At 32.3% G+C, this 17,582-nt stretch overlaps 1 protein-coding gene across 1 annotated transcript; it reads right to left on the bottom strand.

Annotated features, from left to right (window-relative positions):
* Positions 1 to 15,745: 15,745 nt before the first annotated feature.
* Positions 15,746 to 17,239, bottom strand: LOC111994742 (putative F-box protein At3g23260). Its single transcript, XM_065774781.1, has 4 exons — positions 17,159 to 17,239; positions 16,792 to 16,937; positions 16,643 to 16,738; positions 15,746 to 16,490 (listed from the first exon to the last, which is right to left on the bottom strand). Exons 1-4 carry the CDS (start codon positions 17,237 to 17,239, stop codon positions 15,746 to 15,748), a joined length of 1,068 nt encoding a protein of 355 aa, XP_065630853.1.
* Positions 17,240 to 17,582: the final 343 nt, after the last annotated feature.

Raw genomic sequence — 17,582 nt, 5'->3', positions numbered from 1 at the left:
TATCCAATAAGTCATTTGTAATTTTGTTTTATATTTGGAATGTTGATATTGTGTAGAAATAAAATTGTGCATTTGTTTTACTTATCTTTGTGTTATTTTGTTTTAGATAGTAATGTTAGGATTTGTATAATTTTAAAATTGTTGAATAAGTATTAATAAGTTTAACTGAGTTCATCCTTGATATAAGTGGTGAATTCAAAATAATGCATTTTACATCAAGTAATTTGTTGTATAACTTTCCAAATAACAGATACATGTTGTTTTTCTTTATAAAATAAAAAATAAAAAAATTCATGTGAAAAATACGGGTCAACCCGACCGCAACCCGATTGACCCGATTGACCCGAACCCGACCCGACCCGCCCGTTTTGCCATGTCTAAGTACCAATAAGATGTTAACTATTCAAGTTTAACCTATAAGCACATGTTCAGTACCAATAAACTAATATTCCATCAAACTTGCTTTGTAGAAACAATAAATAAATAGCCCAATGTAGCAGACCCCAATTTAGTTTTAAGTACATGTTCAGTCCCAATTTTTTTTGCCAATAAGGTAGTATCAGATCAATGCAAATGCCAAACAAAAAGTAAATATTTAATCCTAAGAATTCACAGTAGTTTATTTCTATGCTTTCTCATCAACTTAAAGAAGCATAATTCTTGGTCCACTTCAATTAGGATTTCACAACATTCAACCCTATTGCACTGAAAACCTTCAATTGGTCAATTTAACACAATTAACAAAGCTTATACCTCATTTTGAAAAACCTACAGTATTCAAAATTTATTGGGAAGATTTTCCCATACAACCCATAATTGTATTGATAAATAAATAACCGAAAATTGAGTTTTATACCATAATCAATAATTCTGTGAAAAAAAAGGGGGTATAAGCTAGGGTAATTGGGTCATGTGAGGGTCAAGAGGGAATAAAAGGGGGTGGAAGGACCGCTTAAGACACGGCTATTTATATTTTAATTTAATTTGTGTCACATATGCATTTCATTTGTCACGTAGACAGATTCTGATAGTCATTTAATTGTATGAGCTAAATTAATTGTGACTTGAAAATTACACAAACCAAATTGACTCCTCCTAAAATGTATGAACAAAATTAACTATGAACCCAAGATGTAAGGACTAAAATAGTATTTTAGTCTAATTATAAACAAGGCTATGAACAAGTGCTCATTTTTTAAATAATTTTTTATATATAATTTTTTATATGAATACATAGTTCCACACTATTAATAAATGCTTGGTCTTCTCCCACAAATGTTTGCATTTTGAATTGCTCCACTCCAAATGTTGCATCGTTCATGCATTTTGTATTGCTCCACTCCAAATGTTTGCATTGGTCATGCATTTTGAATTGCTCCCTTCCAAATGTTTGCATTGTTCATGCCTGCAGTTGTTATTGTATTATACCAACCTAAAGGGCATTCAATTAAGCTCATTACTTAAAAATAAGACAAATTCATTATTTACAATTAGAAACTTTAAAATGTAACAATAATAATAATAATAATAATTATTATTATTATTATGTTCATCAATATATATATTAGTCGCTAACCCGCGCAATATGTGACATTATTTTGATGGGTTTGTCATTTTTAAACATGTAAAATTTGTAAGTCATATGTTTGTTGTCTACTATTACAATTACTAGTGGTTGGCCCATGCTTTGCACGGATTTTTTTTATTTGTAGATGTGTAAATATTAGTCTTTAGAGAAAAAGTTGATTTTCCTTGCTTGATAGAAATTTACATTTGAACCAAATTAGATAACGACTAAGTTGACATTCTCCTTCTTTAGCGAATCCACCTCCAATGAATTTTTTTTTTCCATTGTTATTTTCTGAAATAATTAGTGAACACTTTTAAACACATAAACAAATGTATGCTTATGCAATTTTTATACAAATATCAAATATATATATATAACGCACATTATTCAAACCTAGTAGTCTGATGAGCAACGGTGAACCATTTTAGTTATAAAATTCCTTGACTCTGTTGATATCCAATAAAGTTTTCTCTCTTTAATTTGAAAAAGAAAATGAAAAGGTTCTCACTGTAACGACAAAAAATATTTCTTAAGGAACAGTTTGTCATTACTACAATGACTTTTGAGTGGAGTATGTATTTTGTGGTATATTTTTGTGTTAAAACTTATTTTCCTCTCCTTTGTCTGTGCTTTTGTTAATTTGTTTCTCAAAAAAAAAAAAAAGTTTTTTTTCGTAATTAACAAAACTCATGAACAAAAAATCATGCCCGTCAATTAATGGTGTCAATCTTGCACAAAAGTATTATAAAGCCTGAACTATGGTATCTTTCTATAAATAAACATCAACACGTGATGACCAAATTGCCTTGTGACCTTAATGTTTAAACTTTTTTTTTTTTTTTTTTTTGAGAAACCATGTTTAAACTATAAAGATAGATAATTCAAACGATAAATTTAAAAGTTTGTTGCTAGCAAAAAGGAAGTGACACAAACCTTTTGTATTTGCCTTTACATTTGTTGGGCATTTGCCTATTCCCATAGCGTAGGTCCATTTCTTGGAGGCTCATAAAAAACACCCATATCAATATCATAATCTCATTACATGTCAATAAACCTGTCAATGTTCATATTTTAAAGGTATAACAGGGGCGGCGCCATGACCAGCCCAAAGGGTTCAAATGAACGAGAAAATTCATTATGTGCAGATATTTAATAATAATTATAGCTATAAGGATCACTGATGTTTGGTAGATTGTAATAGACGGTGTAGTGTAATAGTTATTCATCTGTTTAGTTATTCTTTAGTTTGTATTATTTTTATTACAAGAAATGGTCATTCCTTATGAATAACTATTCTTTAAATTGAGGAATAACTATTCATCTCTAAAATTATTGTAATAGTTATTCCTTGTAGGTGCAATAATTTCTAAAATTAATATATTTCAAATAAATAAACTCTCCATATATATAGAACAATTATAAAAATAAAAAAATAACTCATCTCTCTTTCAAATTTTTTTTATAAATATTTTTAAGGAAATATAATGGTATGAGTGAGATATTTTCTAAATAAATCTTAAGTTTTATTTTAATGTTACAACTCACAACTAAATTTATGAATAGGTTTAATTATTCCATTACAATATACAAAGTCTCCTTAAAAACCACTTATGCTCTTTTACCACAACTCTACTAAGCCTAATACGCATACTGGACCTTCTCACAATGAGTTCTCTACATACAAAGTCTCCTTAAAAACCACTTATGCTCTTTTACCACAACTCTACTAAGCCTAATACGAAGTTCAGTTGATAATCCACTCAAAATTATTAAAAACTAAATAAACTAAAACAAAAAAAATCAATAGATTTTATTTCCTTCTCTTCTCTAATTTTCTTAGCAAGCAAACTGCAAACAAAAGTACAAACCCAATAACTATGAACTAAATAGCATCAACCACGCAAAAATTTTGATTGAACCCATAAACAAAATCTACCTACAAACACAGCCCAATATATATCACTAAAATTCAATTGAAAAAAGAAGAAGAAATCAGAGAGAAAGACAAATAGAGAAGGAGTGACTCGTGCGAGAGTGTCAGACTTTGATATTCTGAGGGGACAATTATTCTAAACAGATATAAACATATGATTGTCTTTGTTGAGACTCATTTTTGATAAAAACGGCCCAACAAAGGAAAGCCCAATAACAAATGAAAAGAAATGCAATAAGAGATTTGTAAGTAACGGTAGGAACTAAGGGCTGAAAATGCCCAAGTAAAAGAAGAGAAGGGAATAAGGCCTAACGAGCCAGTACGGCAAAAAGCAGCAGCAGGCAAACCCTCAGGCCCAAGAAGAGGCAAAAGTGGGGCAGGCCTAATGAGCCTGTGTCATCATCCATAAAAGATGAGCATGGGCAAAGAGAACACAAGAGCAGAATGGGACAAAGTTGGGCAGCAATAGAGAAACAGCATGGCAAAGAAAGAAAGAAAAAAANGTGAAAGTAGATAGTTCGTGATATTCAAAAGTCCAAGCATTTCCTCCTGCAAAAATGAGTGCAAAACATAAAGATTTCAATGTGGGCGAATAAAATTCATACTATCTGGAAACATTAATCAAAATTAGATAATGCATGTATAAACTACAGCTGCTAGTTTGCATCACAGGGATTCATTGTATTTTTCCTTTGCTCATCCTTCAATAAACCACACCAGGTTGCTAATGTGAGAATTTAACTGAAGATGCAATTGTCATTTGAGGGGGAAGCAAAAATCAAAATACTTACTAACAAGTTAATAAAATCCATTGTTTGGCAGTAAAATTTCTTGTTGTTCTGCTAAATCTATCCATTTATATTATTGTTAAAAGTGTTGGTTTAACTTTAGAATAAGCAAAGGACATCAAATTAAGATAATATGAGGCCTGGTTTTATTAATACAAAATATGTACACGTACACATCAACCTGCTCTACAAAATTTTGATATATAAAAAATTATCCTCTTTGTTTGTGGTGTAATAAAATGCAGTGGGAAAGCGCAAACGACATGGTGAGGGTGACTCAAGTCTCTACTCTTTAGGTCTTAGTTATTTTCTGTCCAGTTCTCATCTTATCTCAGTTAGTCCACAATTCTCTCCCAACCACTGCACACACAAACACACACAGAAAATCTTCAGATTGCGTAGCAGGCACTCCACATACCAACTGCTCCCCACCACTCATGAGCTTCTTTCTCTCATAATCTCTCTCTGATCTCCATATTTACCGTTATGGGCTTGTGTGCAGAACAATCAAAATCAAAGATTTCTGACCTTTAGTTATGCTTAAAGTGACTTAATGTTAAAGAAATATGATAATTAGGGCTATTATACAAGCAATATATGGTCTCTAATAGCAAACATGAAGGTTAATGAAATTATTTAAGTGTCTAATAAAAAATTTACATTGTCGACAACTAACTATTATAACTTCAATGGATTCTAGTTAGCCAAACTAGTTTGTTGTCATTAAATAAGGAACCTAGGTTCTAATTCTGGTTACACCAAAAAGAACCAATTGATGTCTTGATCGTATAATGAAGAGTAACATCATGGAGAGGACACCAAAAGTTTCAAATCCTATCGAATATATAAAAAATAAATAAAAATTATATATAACTTCAACGACTGTATTAGAAGTTAGGCATTTTAATATTAGTATACATATAACAAATCACTCTTTCAGGTTACAAGACAAAAGGATCATCAGAAATACCAGCTTCACCAAAAAGCTTGGTACCTCTTTCAACCACTAGGTTAGTTTCGGTACAAAATTTCAAAATTCTGAGAAGCCATTATTTTTTTTTTTTCAGCTACAAGCATGATTATCTCTAGGTCATCATCCATCAAACAACCATGCAGCACACTCAACAGAAAAGCATCAAGCACACTTGGAGAAGAAAATAAACATGCTCCAAGAAGCTTAGGTTAAGAGATACCCCAAAATCAATCACTTGTAAGTCTTGACTTTCGTTTTGTCAGAACTTATTCAATTGGACAAAATGACTATTTTGATTACAAGAAAAAAGGACAAACAACTCTAATCACAAACTAACGTAGGAGAGCATGGGCAAATTGAGTGATGCTGCCTAGAAGTGTGCAGTGAGACTCAAATAACATCTAACCTCTTGGCTCTAGCATGAACAGAGGTTTTAAGATAGGATGGTTTGGGGGATTAGTAAGAAGCCAAGGTTCAAACTATATGGGGAGTTGCAACAAAAAAGACAAAGCTTTTAAAAAAATAAAAAAATAAATAAAAATAAAAGAGGCCTGACGACCTAAAACTTTGAGCTTTACAGTAGATTTGAGCAATATTTGTAAAACGCATTAGTTAACTGTAACAGTGTAAAATGAAGTGAGAGTGAGGATGCATCAAAATGATTCATTATTTATTTATTTTGAAGTAAAGATTTATTTATAAAAATTAGGTACAACTTTAGTACACTAGAGATATAGAGAAGAACCTTCAAGAAAGAAAATTTTACAGCATCATTAAAGTCGTAGAAAGAAAGGGATCAGTGAAAAGGAAGGGGGGGAAGCAGCCTATAGCGGACATCCTATCAAAGAGCCTTTAACTAAAAAAAGAACTTCAGCTATTCTCAACAGCCTCAAAACTGCAGTTTAGTGAACAAATTTCTTATTAGTATAGACCATAGCATGTTTCTTTAGCATCAAGAACAATAGTACTAATAGAAACACAACATTTCAGCACCTAAACATGTTGATACACATCCGTTGAAAATAAACATGTGATTGAACCCAGTTAAGCATGATAAAATAGCATTCGTTATCAAGATACATCACATAGAGGCAAGAGATAGGATGTAGTAAGATCGCTTGTCTTGGAACCAACTCTGCCATATAAATTAGCTTCTTATTGTTAATATTTGAGGTTCAATGTAGTTCACAAACCAACAAAGACCATGTAGCTTGACCCAGAGAAGTAAGAACATACTTTGGAATGGCATCCTGGTCACTATACAAGGACTTTCTTACTCCTTTTCAATGTTCTCAGTTTTAGAGCCTTTTCTTTTTCTTTTTCTTTTTTTGTGGTCATTTCTTCTTTTAAATTGAAGTCAGGAGAGCTATAACCTAGCTATCTGTAACACTAAAGGAATAACAACCGTCATACCACAACAACCATTCACATATAGATACAAAAATACGAATTTATAATAGCCACAAAAGGATAATGTGAACCTAGAATAAAAATCAAGCTTTTAGCTATACTATCAAGCCTAATACTAAATTTAAAGGAATAACAAGGGTTTCACATCATCCATACCTCAAATGACTTCACTTCTTATATGCATGCCACCATCTGTTTAGTAAGATACCACATTTGCTCCATCAAGTAAAAAAGGCTGTCCATGAAATTAGTTACGATTGAAGGAAATTGGATATCAAGTTCCTTCTCATGTAGATTTTCAGTGTCAATTAAAAGAAACTTAAATTCCTTGTTCTTTACTTGATGATCGATGCAACAAACCAGAAGTGAACCATACTCAGTAAAGGCAATGCAAGAAGTTACTTGAGAAATGGTACAACAAAAATTTTATGCCAAGACTCAACCACCCCATACTCCCTCATCACCCATATGGAGTATTGGAAGCCACATGGTTGAATACGTCCACATTCAATATAAGCCAATTTCCTTTGAATAATGCAAGACATCTATCATTAGAAATCATAGAATTATCAGGCAGTTCTAGCTTTCTTAATTTCTCACTATTGACATCAAATGCCATAATAGTTTCTGTCCTGCGATTCTCTCCATTAATATATGCCATCCAGTGCAAAGCTCCACTAACCAATTGGTTTGGACAAAAAAACATTGGCTTGTAACAAAATTTCATACCTCTCCATGAATCCAACTTAATGTGTACACCTCAATCTCATGTTCAGACAAAGGAGATAATGAAATCCTGACAACCTTGTAGTCATTAACTCAGAATGATAAGCAAATCCGAGTTTAACACACCTTAACTGTCCTAAGCAAGTATCAGGCAATTTCTTGAATTTTCTAATGCTGGGGTTCCACAAATATATATATATATATATATATCAATACTGGGATAAGGACACGAATATTTATAATTACTGAAATTAAAACCAGTGAGACACAATAAGCCATTGCAGGAACTGACTATTTAGACAAGCCCAAAATCAGAAGGAATTCCAGTCTCATAAATCCTATCAAAGGTGCAGTCAAAAGCGACCGTACAGACCAGTCTGTTAGAAGAAAAAGGATGCCACGGCACATGTATCACATAACCACTAGCATTATTATCATGATGGGGATCGCTGTTTTTGTTGTTGTTAAGTTGAGTGGAGATGAAATTAGGAGTGGTAATTGAGGAGTCCAGGATTTGCATACGCACCTGAATCTCATCAATGGTTTCACTGGAACCCTTGTAAGGATGTTCTTGAGTACGATGTCATATGGGACATGGTTCTTCCTCAGTCGAAGAATTGGTGGTTGTCCACACGGTTCACTCATTTCGAGAAGTGTCTGAGCAATCAAATGGACAAAACGAGAGAGAAAGAGAGAAGGTCAAAGCTGAATGGCAAGTGCAGTGAGAGGTTTCTGTGAAAAGAAGACTTATTTAAGAGAGAGACAGATAGATACAATCTTTCTGCCTTAGCTATGGAATAAGCACCTTGCCGTGCTTACATATCTCATCATTAAGTTGAAAAAAATTTACACTTGCAATCAACCTATTGAGAGTTTACAATGTTAGTTGGATTATTAAAATAACATAACTTTGATTAGTTCAGTACCAATAGACACCTTTGATAAACTCCAAAGTAATGCAAATGTTCAGTACCAATAGACATGGCAAAACGGGTCAGAATTTTCTGACCCGACCCGACCCGACCCGAAAAATACCCGACCCGAACCTGATTTTTTTTTACCCGAAGCAAAAACGGGTTGACCCGTGACCCGACCCGTGTTTTTTGCAGGTCAACCCGACCCGAACCCGAACCATTTTTAAATTTTTTTTTTTTTTGGTAAAAAAATAGTAAAACTAAGAATATATTGGTTTAATTGTTTATTGTAAACTTTAAGGAAACAATTGATACATTTATATAACTATATGCAAATTAATCGAAAGATAAATTGTTGAACATTCTGTAATGAGTAAATATTTTTAGATATCAAATAGCAAAATACATGCCAAGATAATCTGGTTACAGTAGAGTTAAAAACATAGATTTAAAATTGTAGATATGTGAGAAATATTCACAAGTGTGAAAATAGTGAAGCTAAAGTTTAAATTAGCATAAATTATGAATACTTAGACCTATTTTTTAATAATTTATGTCCAGAATAAACGGCTTTTCAAAATAAATTATGTTATTTCCTAGAGTGTGTGTTGCTTAACAATAATATGATATTCATAAAAGAGACCATGTATAAATAAGTAAGCAATCAAATTTTAAAGTATATCTCAAATTGAAATAGAGTGTCAACCACAACTGATAATAGATTATAAAATTAATTTTCAAGATTGTAAATTTCTTATATATGTTTATTCTTTATCAAATGAGTTATCCAATAAGTCATTTGTAATTTTGTTTTATATTTGGAATTGAATATCACGAACTATCTACTTTCACATTGAAGTTTCTTCTTCTAAGATATTTGTGTGCGTGGATGGATGCTGATAAATGCCATATACCAGTTTACTGGATTTTCTATCATTTCAGGGTTTTTTTTTTGGTATTATTTCTTAATTTTAAGAGCTAGCTTTTTTTTAATTATATCTGCGTGTTACTCTTGTATTTACAATGTACTTGGGTTGCATACCTTTCTTAGTGCTTTTTATTTCGATCATTATTATATACCAAAAACAGTCCTTCATAGTTGCCTTCATTTTGCTTTTGAAGATGCATGACCATATAAACCAGGAATTTTTTATTCCATCAATTTTCTTTACCATATAAATTGGGAATTGTTATTCACGTGCTGGATGAATTTACCGTTAGGAAAAATGGTGGAAATGGATTTTGACTTGCAATAGCAAATTTGGTAGTCATACCGGCATCTTTAGTTGCTTTGTTATTGTAAAGTAAGGTGATTCTTCTTCTTCTTCTTCTGTTTGTTTATAGATGAGTAAATACACAGCTCATGGACCCACATGGGATTGAACCTTTGAGTGTCAAATGCTCTGTTATCGCTGAATTTCTGTGAATGTTCTGTTATGTTCTTTGATTATTTTATACACTATACAGTGTAATTGTTGAATGTTATGTTTTTTATTGGATTCATATGCACAATACTGTATTGCTGAATTTGTTTTGTGATCTTGTTTTAGTGTGAGACAATTTGGAATAATTTTATTTGAAAATTGGTGTTGTTTTAATCTTATGGAATAAAATGGAAATGGAAATTGGCTCTACTCCATCAAATGAAGTTGATTCTAATGCTGTTTATTTTCTGTCAATTTTGCTGTTTTTATAAACTTAATCTATATATTTATATTTTGATCCACTATTACATTAAATATGACTTCACCATGGTTTGACCTCCAGTTGAATCCTGGACTGGGCTTAAAATCATGAATCTATTTAATTTTTGGTTCTTGACATGTATGGTTTCAATGCCTAATTCTTTATCTCCCATTCACAATTTTTTGTTTTTTTGTACAGATGACTGTGATTTCTTTTGTGGAGAAAATCTTGATCTGCTTCATTACCTTCAGTTGTGCTTTGCTTTGAGGCTATGTCTAGATTGAAGTTAATTTGGGTAAAGAATGAGATGGTTTCAGTGGGGGGAGGGGGATTGGGGGAAATAGCTGGTATTCTGGTGATTTGAATTTAGTTGCCTATGTATTAAGTTGTATTCAGAGGCAATGTTACTCTTAGCACTCTTTTGAACTTGCCAACCTTTATTATTCATATGGCGAATGTAAGTGAATGAAGCATCTTCTAGTAATCTTAAATGAAGTGTCTTCCAATAATCTGTTGTAAAAATACGTGACAGAAGTATAACTGAGTTTAACGACTCTATCAATCCTAACTAACACTACTGTATATTTAGACTGCGGTTTTTTCATTGTTTGGAGTGCATTTGGTTATGCCAATAGGTGTTGTTGAACTTTTGGCAAGTTCAAAAGGCGAGTTCAGTAGGTGTTGTAATGCTAATTTGGAGCATGGTCTCCCATTGCCTCATGTGAAGTCTTTGGCGCGAGTAAGGAATGCTCGGACAGTTTAGGGTTGAAAGAGATTAATTCATGACATGAAGCTTTAATACCTCGAAACATTTTTTGAGTGAATAATGTTTCAAGGTCGTTTTCTTTTACTGCTTTGCCTGATTTGCTTTGTCAATGTACTTTTTAGTGAGTGATGTTGGAGTATTATTATACACTTGTGTACACGGGTGACTCCTCTTTAGCCTTTTTTTCTAATGAAATTTTACTTTAAAAAAGAAAAAAACATAAACACTTCTATAAAAACTGTCTTTAATCAATGATAGTTATTTAACAATATATCATAGGGGAGGATCAGTCGCTTTATTCGGTATAAACATCCTATGGTTTGCACAATATGTAGTGCATGCAGTTGTCTCATTGCTTGACAAAAAAACAACCTGCATCATAAGTTTGAGTATTTTTCCTTAAATTTTTTTGAGGCTATGTCTAGATTGAAGTTAATTTGGGTAAAGAATGAGATGGTTTCAGTGGGGGGAGGGGGATTGGGGGAAATAGCTGGTATTCTGGTGATTTGAATTTAGTTGCCTATGTATTAAGTTGTATTCAGAGGCAATCTTACTCTTAGCACTCTTTTGAACTTGCCAACCTTTATTATTCATATGGCGAATGTAAGTGAATGAAGCATCTTCTAGTAATCTTAAATGAAGTGTCTTCCAATAATTTGTTGTAAAAATACGTGACAGAAGTATAACTGAGTTTAACGACTCTATCAATCCTAACTAACACTACTGTATATTTGGACTGCGGTTTTTTCATTGTTTGGAGTGCATTTGGTTATGCCAATAGGTGTTGTTGAACTTTTGGTGAGTTCAAAAGGCAAGTTCAGTAGGTGTTGTAATGCTAATTTGGAGCATGGTCTCCCATTGCCTTATGTGAAGTCTTTGGCGCGAGAGAGGAATGCTCGGACAGTTTAGGGTTGCAAGAGATTTATTCATGACATGAAGCTTTTATACCTCGAAACATTTTTTGAGTGAATAATGTTTCAAGGTCGTTTTCTTTTACTGCTTTGCCTGATTTGCTTTGTCAATGTACTTTTTAGTGAGTGATGTTGGAGTATTATTATACACTTGTGTACACGGGTGACTCCTCTTTAGCCTTTTTTTCTAATGAAATTTTACTTTAAAAAAGAAAAAAACATAAACACTTCTATAAAAACTGTCTTTAATCAATGATAGTTATTTAACAATATATCATAGGGGAGGATCAGTCGCTTTATTCGGTATAAACATCCTATGGTTTGCACAATATGTAGTGCATGCAGTTGTCTCATTGCTTGACAAAAAAACAACCTGCATCATAAGTTTGAGTATTTTTCCTTAATTTTTTTTTTCATTTGTAAGAATTTTATTTCAATCTAATCAATATTTTTGTACTAAATTAAATGATAGAAATTCTATTACATCGAAAAAATATCTAAAATACTAATTAATTCTATTGATAAAGGATGTATATTGAATTAAAATTAAAAATTTTTTAAAGAAATTTTCATATTCCTTCCCATGGTACAAGAACAGTGCAGATTAAAAATATGAAGAAAAAAAAAAATCAAGAAGTACATGTTTATAAAAAAATACCTCCTACTTTTCTTTAGCCATGGTTCGATCAATGTTTAACCTTAAAAACCGTCAATGGTGTTGCTACAAGTAAAATATTCTTGCTAATAAAAATAAAGTTTGACCTAAAGTGATAATACGATTTAGTAATATCAATTTTTACAAAAATATTGAAAGGTCCTATATCTCATTTTAAATGTTGAACGGTCCTATGTCTCATTTTATTTCTATTCTACCAACCTTTCTTGGGTAAAAAAAAGTTTACTTTCTTAATGTTTGCATAATCAATCCTATCTGTTTGGGTGTCCGAGATGTCTATTAACTGTTGATTTGTGCAGAGATGTCAATAAATTACAGATTCCAGTATGCATATAACTCAATAAAATTCAACATTCAACCATCAATGGGAAACCATTCTAGCATGCTCCCTGAAAGCGCAAACATCTCTATTGCTACGCCCAAAAAAAAAAATTATGTATATATGGTATGAGTATGACTGAAGCTCAATATAGCTTTATCCTACTTGGAAGTCAATTGTATGAAACAACTCTTACCATTCAACTCTATATCATAGAAGTGCCATTTTGAGGAACCACATCCCCAAGAAGTCCTTAATTTTATTTGTTATTTTATTAAGTTTGGTTGGTGAGAGAGCTAGGAATTAAAAAAAAAAAAAGTAATTTCTTTTTATTTTTAGTGTTTTTGTTTGAATTTAAAATTCTTGTTTTTGTGCTATTTGATTTAAGTTCTAAACCTTATTTGTTATTTTCCCTTTTTCAGTTTGTTGCGAAGGTGTTTAATTGCTAAATAAGATGAAGGAAAATAAAAGAAAGTGGGGGTAGAGTTTTTAACAATAATATAAATGGATAGTTTTTAGCATAACAACAAGAAAATTTACTGCCAAACAATGGATTTTGTTAACTTGTTAGTAAGTATTTGGATTTTTTATTTCCCCTCAAATGACAGTTGCACCTTCAGTTAAATTCCCCCATTATGTAACCTGGTGTGGTTTATTGAAGGATGAGCAAAGGGGAAAAAAAACAATGATAAGATCCCTGTGATGCAAACTAGTTGCTGTAGTTTATACATGCAATATTCCTCATTTTTCCAACATAACCTTAAATTTTCATTCTCCCCAAAATTGGGGAGGAATAAGAGGAAATGAAATGAAATTTAATGAAATTTCCAATGAAAATTCTAAAATAAACCTAAACATTCTTCTTTTTAATTTAAAAATTATAAAAGAGGGTATAATAGAAATTTTATTATAAAATGATTCATTTCCATACATTCTTTATAATTCCCAAATAAGGCAATTTTACATTTTACTTCTTTATTTTAAAACATCCAAACAAGATTATTTGATTCAATTTAATTAATTTTCATTCCATTCGTTACTATTCTTTTATGATTTACTTGTTTCATTCCATTACAGTCCTTTATGAACTCCCAAACAAAGTGTGAAATTTGGATCAATGGTGCTTGCACCAAATGGTATCTCCTTGCCCAAAATTAAGGAGTGGAAAGTAGAGCAACATTTTCAATCCTATATGTTTGAGTGTCCCAAGTATGTTTATTTATCAAGAGGTAAAAATGCTTTTCATAAATAAAAAAAAAAAAGGAAAAAAGAAAAAAAGAAAAGAAAAAAAAGAATCAGGAGGTAAAAATACTAATGACTTGTGCAAGGATGTTAATAAATTTCATATTCCACCTTGTTTATAAATCAATACAATTCAACATCCAAGTATCCAACCATCCAGTGTGGAGATAGGATTTTAGTTTAGGGCCAAGATCAAACGACTAGCCAAAATAAACATAACAAATTTATTCTTCACTTAATAAATTTTTTTTTTTCAAAAAATTTAAAAATTTACCGTCACTAAAATTCTATTTCCAAAGATATTTAAAAGGTAGTAAAATTAAAATTTAATTCTTATAATAATTTTGTATTTTAAATAAAACTACACATTACATATTGTCCCTGTAGGGTCACAATTTGTAGCCCAAGTCCTAAAGGTAAGGGATATGAGCCCAATGAGCAATAAATTTGTAGAGAGTGAGTAAAAAAACTGGGCCTCTTGTGAATTTGACAACGGTTAATAGGAATTTAAAAGATGAACAAGTAAGATAGACATGTAAAAGTTGAATCAAAAGATTGTTCGAGGAGATAGATTATGAGACCAACCTATAGAATTGAGTCCTAATCTAGTTTTTAGTACTACAAATCTTCTTCTCTGCTTTTTCCGATTCCTCTCTTTTGGAAGGTCTTTTACATTATATAGTTTCTTTCAGTTCATCTGGATCATATACTTGTTAATCATCTAAGCCTTCACTTGAGTGCATGTCCCATCATACACCTCCTTTAGGCTCTCTGTGAGTTGCGGTGACTAAGAAAACACTGTTCAAGGGTCTTCTCCACAAAAATGTAGTTAGAAAAGTTGCTGCAATGCATTTAATGTGGTGACAGCAGTTTTTCCTTAGATATTTTCGAGTCTCCTTCACTCTTGTGTGTCTCAAATGTATATCTCCACCACTAGAGCTTCTATGGAGATCATTCTCACAGCTGGAATCCAAACTTGAGGCGTATCAACCGTTGCCGAGGAGGGGTTACTCCTCGGACCACCCTTTATTTATTTCTTACTCATTAGACTTTAAATTATAATTTCTCAACTCTATTAGTTTCTCCTCAGACGTAATAGTGCCTTCAGATAAGGCTCAAGGCCCAATATATGAATTTTTGGGCCCTTCTCCCCACAGTCCCTACCACAAGTGACAATTTAACTTAATCAAATATAAGTTGCATTTGGGATTAGAGTTTAAAGTCAGCTTATTTTACTATTTAATTTATTTTTTTTACTATTTATGAGTTCTGTTGCGCCTTTTAGTACTATTCATAAGTCTTACTATATTATTTCAACAAGTTTTACTTTTATCTACAATATTTTTAGCAAAATATTTTCAATTTTCAGTTCCAGCTAAATAAAATGTCCTCAAATGAATGTTATAGACCCATAGTCGTAATTTTGCTGAAAATAATAAGAAGGCGATTTAGGTGGAACCAAAAAAAAAAAAAAAAAAATACGTTTTCAGTTTTAGACCTTCTATTATTCTGCTCTGTTTTTTGGTCATTTATTTTTTAAAATTTTAAGCTAGGAGAGCTATAATATAGCCCTTGTAACACTAAAGGAATACAACCATCCATAGCACAGCAACAATTCACTTACAAATTTCAACCACTAATTTATAATAGCCTCAAAAGGATATTTTAAACCTGTGATAGATTTAATTAAAAAAAGAAAAAAAAATAACTCTTTTAGCAATACTATCATGCCAACTACTGAAGGAAAAGGACTAACAAGGGTTTCACTTCATCCATGCCACTAATGACTTCACTTCTTATATGTGCACAGCCCCATCTGGTTAGTAGCATATCACGTTTGCTTCATCAAGTAAAACAAGGCTCTCCACAAAAGTAGCTGCAAATGATTGTATATTGGAGATATCAAGATCCTTCTTATGTAGAGTTTCAGCATCAAATGAAACAAATTTCCCTGATTCTCTACTTGATCGTTGCTGGACCAAGTCAGAAGTGAACCATACTCGGTAAAGGCAATGCAACGAGCTACTCTTTCAAATGATATAACAGAAAGTTTAATCCAAGACTCAACCACACCATACTCCTTCAAAACCCATATCGAGCACGGGGAGCCAGATTGTTCACCACTTCCAAATGTAATGAAAGCCAGTTTCCCTTTGAATGATGTAAGGTATCTATCACAAGGATTTGTCTTGATAAAAACATGAGGCAATGCTGCTAGCTTTCTGAATTTCTCAGTATTGACATCAAATGCCATAATGATATCAATATCCTGCTTCTCTTCTCCTTCTTTGATATGTGCCAGCCAGTGCAAAGCTCCACTAACCAATGGGATTGTCAAACGAAAATTATAATCATTGACCATAACATTGGTTGCGAACTCGATTCCAACGCTTCTCCATGAATCCGAACTTAATGTGTACACCTCAACTCTCAGGCAGAGAGACAGTTGACATCCAAGGAGAAGATGAATCCTCACAACCTTGTAGTCATTATTCTCAGAATGATAAGCGAATCCAAGTGAAACATGTTTTAAATGGCCTAAGCAAGGTTCAGGCAAAGTCTTGAATTTTCTAATGCTAGGATTGCACAAATATATAGCTTTACGGGGACCATAATTAGCGAAACACAATAAGCCATTGCAGGAACCGACCATTCGGACAGAATTAAGAGAAATATCTCTGGAATTTGAACCTCAGAAATCCGTATCAAACGTGCGGTCTAAAGCAACCGTACAGACTTGTCTGTCAGAAGACGAGAAGAACCCATGTGTATGACATAACCATTAGCATTATCATGGGAATCTTTGTTGTTGACATTAAGGTGGCTGGAGATGAAATATTGGGTGGTGATTAAAAGTCCCAGAATTTGCAAACAAACCTGAATCTTATCACTGATTTCACGGGTAGTCTTTCCAGGATGTTCAGAACAATGTCGAACGAAAGATGGTTCTTCCTCCATGGGAGAATCAGTGGTTGCGGACGACTTTCTCTCATCTGGTACAAATAGAGACGCTCAAAGAGACACTGAGCGAGGAATACTATGAGCACAAACATAAACACCCTTTTAATACAGTTTGTGATTAGGTTAATTTTCACAATGCGTGTTTTATAAGTCAACTTTTTTTTTTTTTTTTTTTTTTTTTTTTTTTTTTTTTTTTTTTTTTTTTTTTTTTTTTTTTTTTTTTTTTTTTTTTGGTTCCACCTAAATCGCCTTCTTATTTTTCANCCAGAATTTGCAAACAAACCTGAATCTTATCACTGATTTCACGGGTAGTCTTTCCAGGATGTTCAGAACAATGTCGAACGAAAGATGGTTCTTCCTCCATGGGAGAATCAGTGGTTGCGGACGACTTTCTCTCATCTGGTACAAATAGAGACGCTCAAAGAGACACTGAGCGAGGAATACTATGAGCACAAACATAAACACCCTTTTAATACAGTTTGTGATTAGGTTAATTTTCACAATGCGTGTTTTATAAGTCAACTTTTTTTTTTTTTTTTTTTTTTTTTTTTTTTTTTTTTTTTTTTTTTTTTTTTTTTTTTCTTAGCTGGGTTCCATCACATGTTAATTGTTAGGGGATGTGGATCAACTAATTTAAGTGCTTAATATTGTGTTTCTGTTAGTACTATTGTGTTCTTTATGCTAAAGGAGCATGCTATGGTTTATAA

This window comes from Quercus suber, unplaced genomic scaffold (assembly GCF_002906115.3).
Source record: "Quercus suber isolate HL8 unplaced genomic scaffold, Cork oak 2.0 scaffold_7, whole genome shotgun sequence".
NCBI classification, from domain to species: domain Eukaryota; kingdom Viridiplantae; phylum Streptophyta; class Magnoliopsida; order Fagales; family Fagaceae; genus Quercus; species Quercus suber.
Note: the sequence above shows the minus strand (reverse complement) of the source record. Positions and strands in the feature narration are given on the sequence as shown.

Coding starts and splice junctions, on each gene's coding strand:
- LOC111994742 (XM_065774781.1), bottom strand. CDS start 17,239: ATGGAGGAAGAACCATCTTTCGTTCGACATTGTTCTGAACATCCTGGA. Junction 16,938..17,158: donor AAATCAGTGATAAGATTCAG/GTTTGTTTGCAA, acceptor TTCCTCGCTCAG/TGTCTCTTTGAGCGTCTCTA. Junction 16,491..16,642: donor CTGACAGACAAGTCTGTACG/GTTGCTTTAGAC, acceptor GTGCAATCCTAG/CATTAGAAAATTCAAGACTT.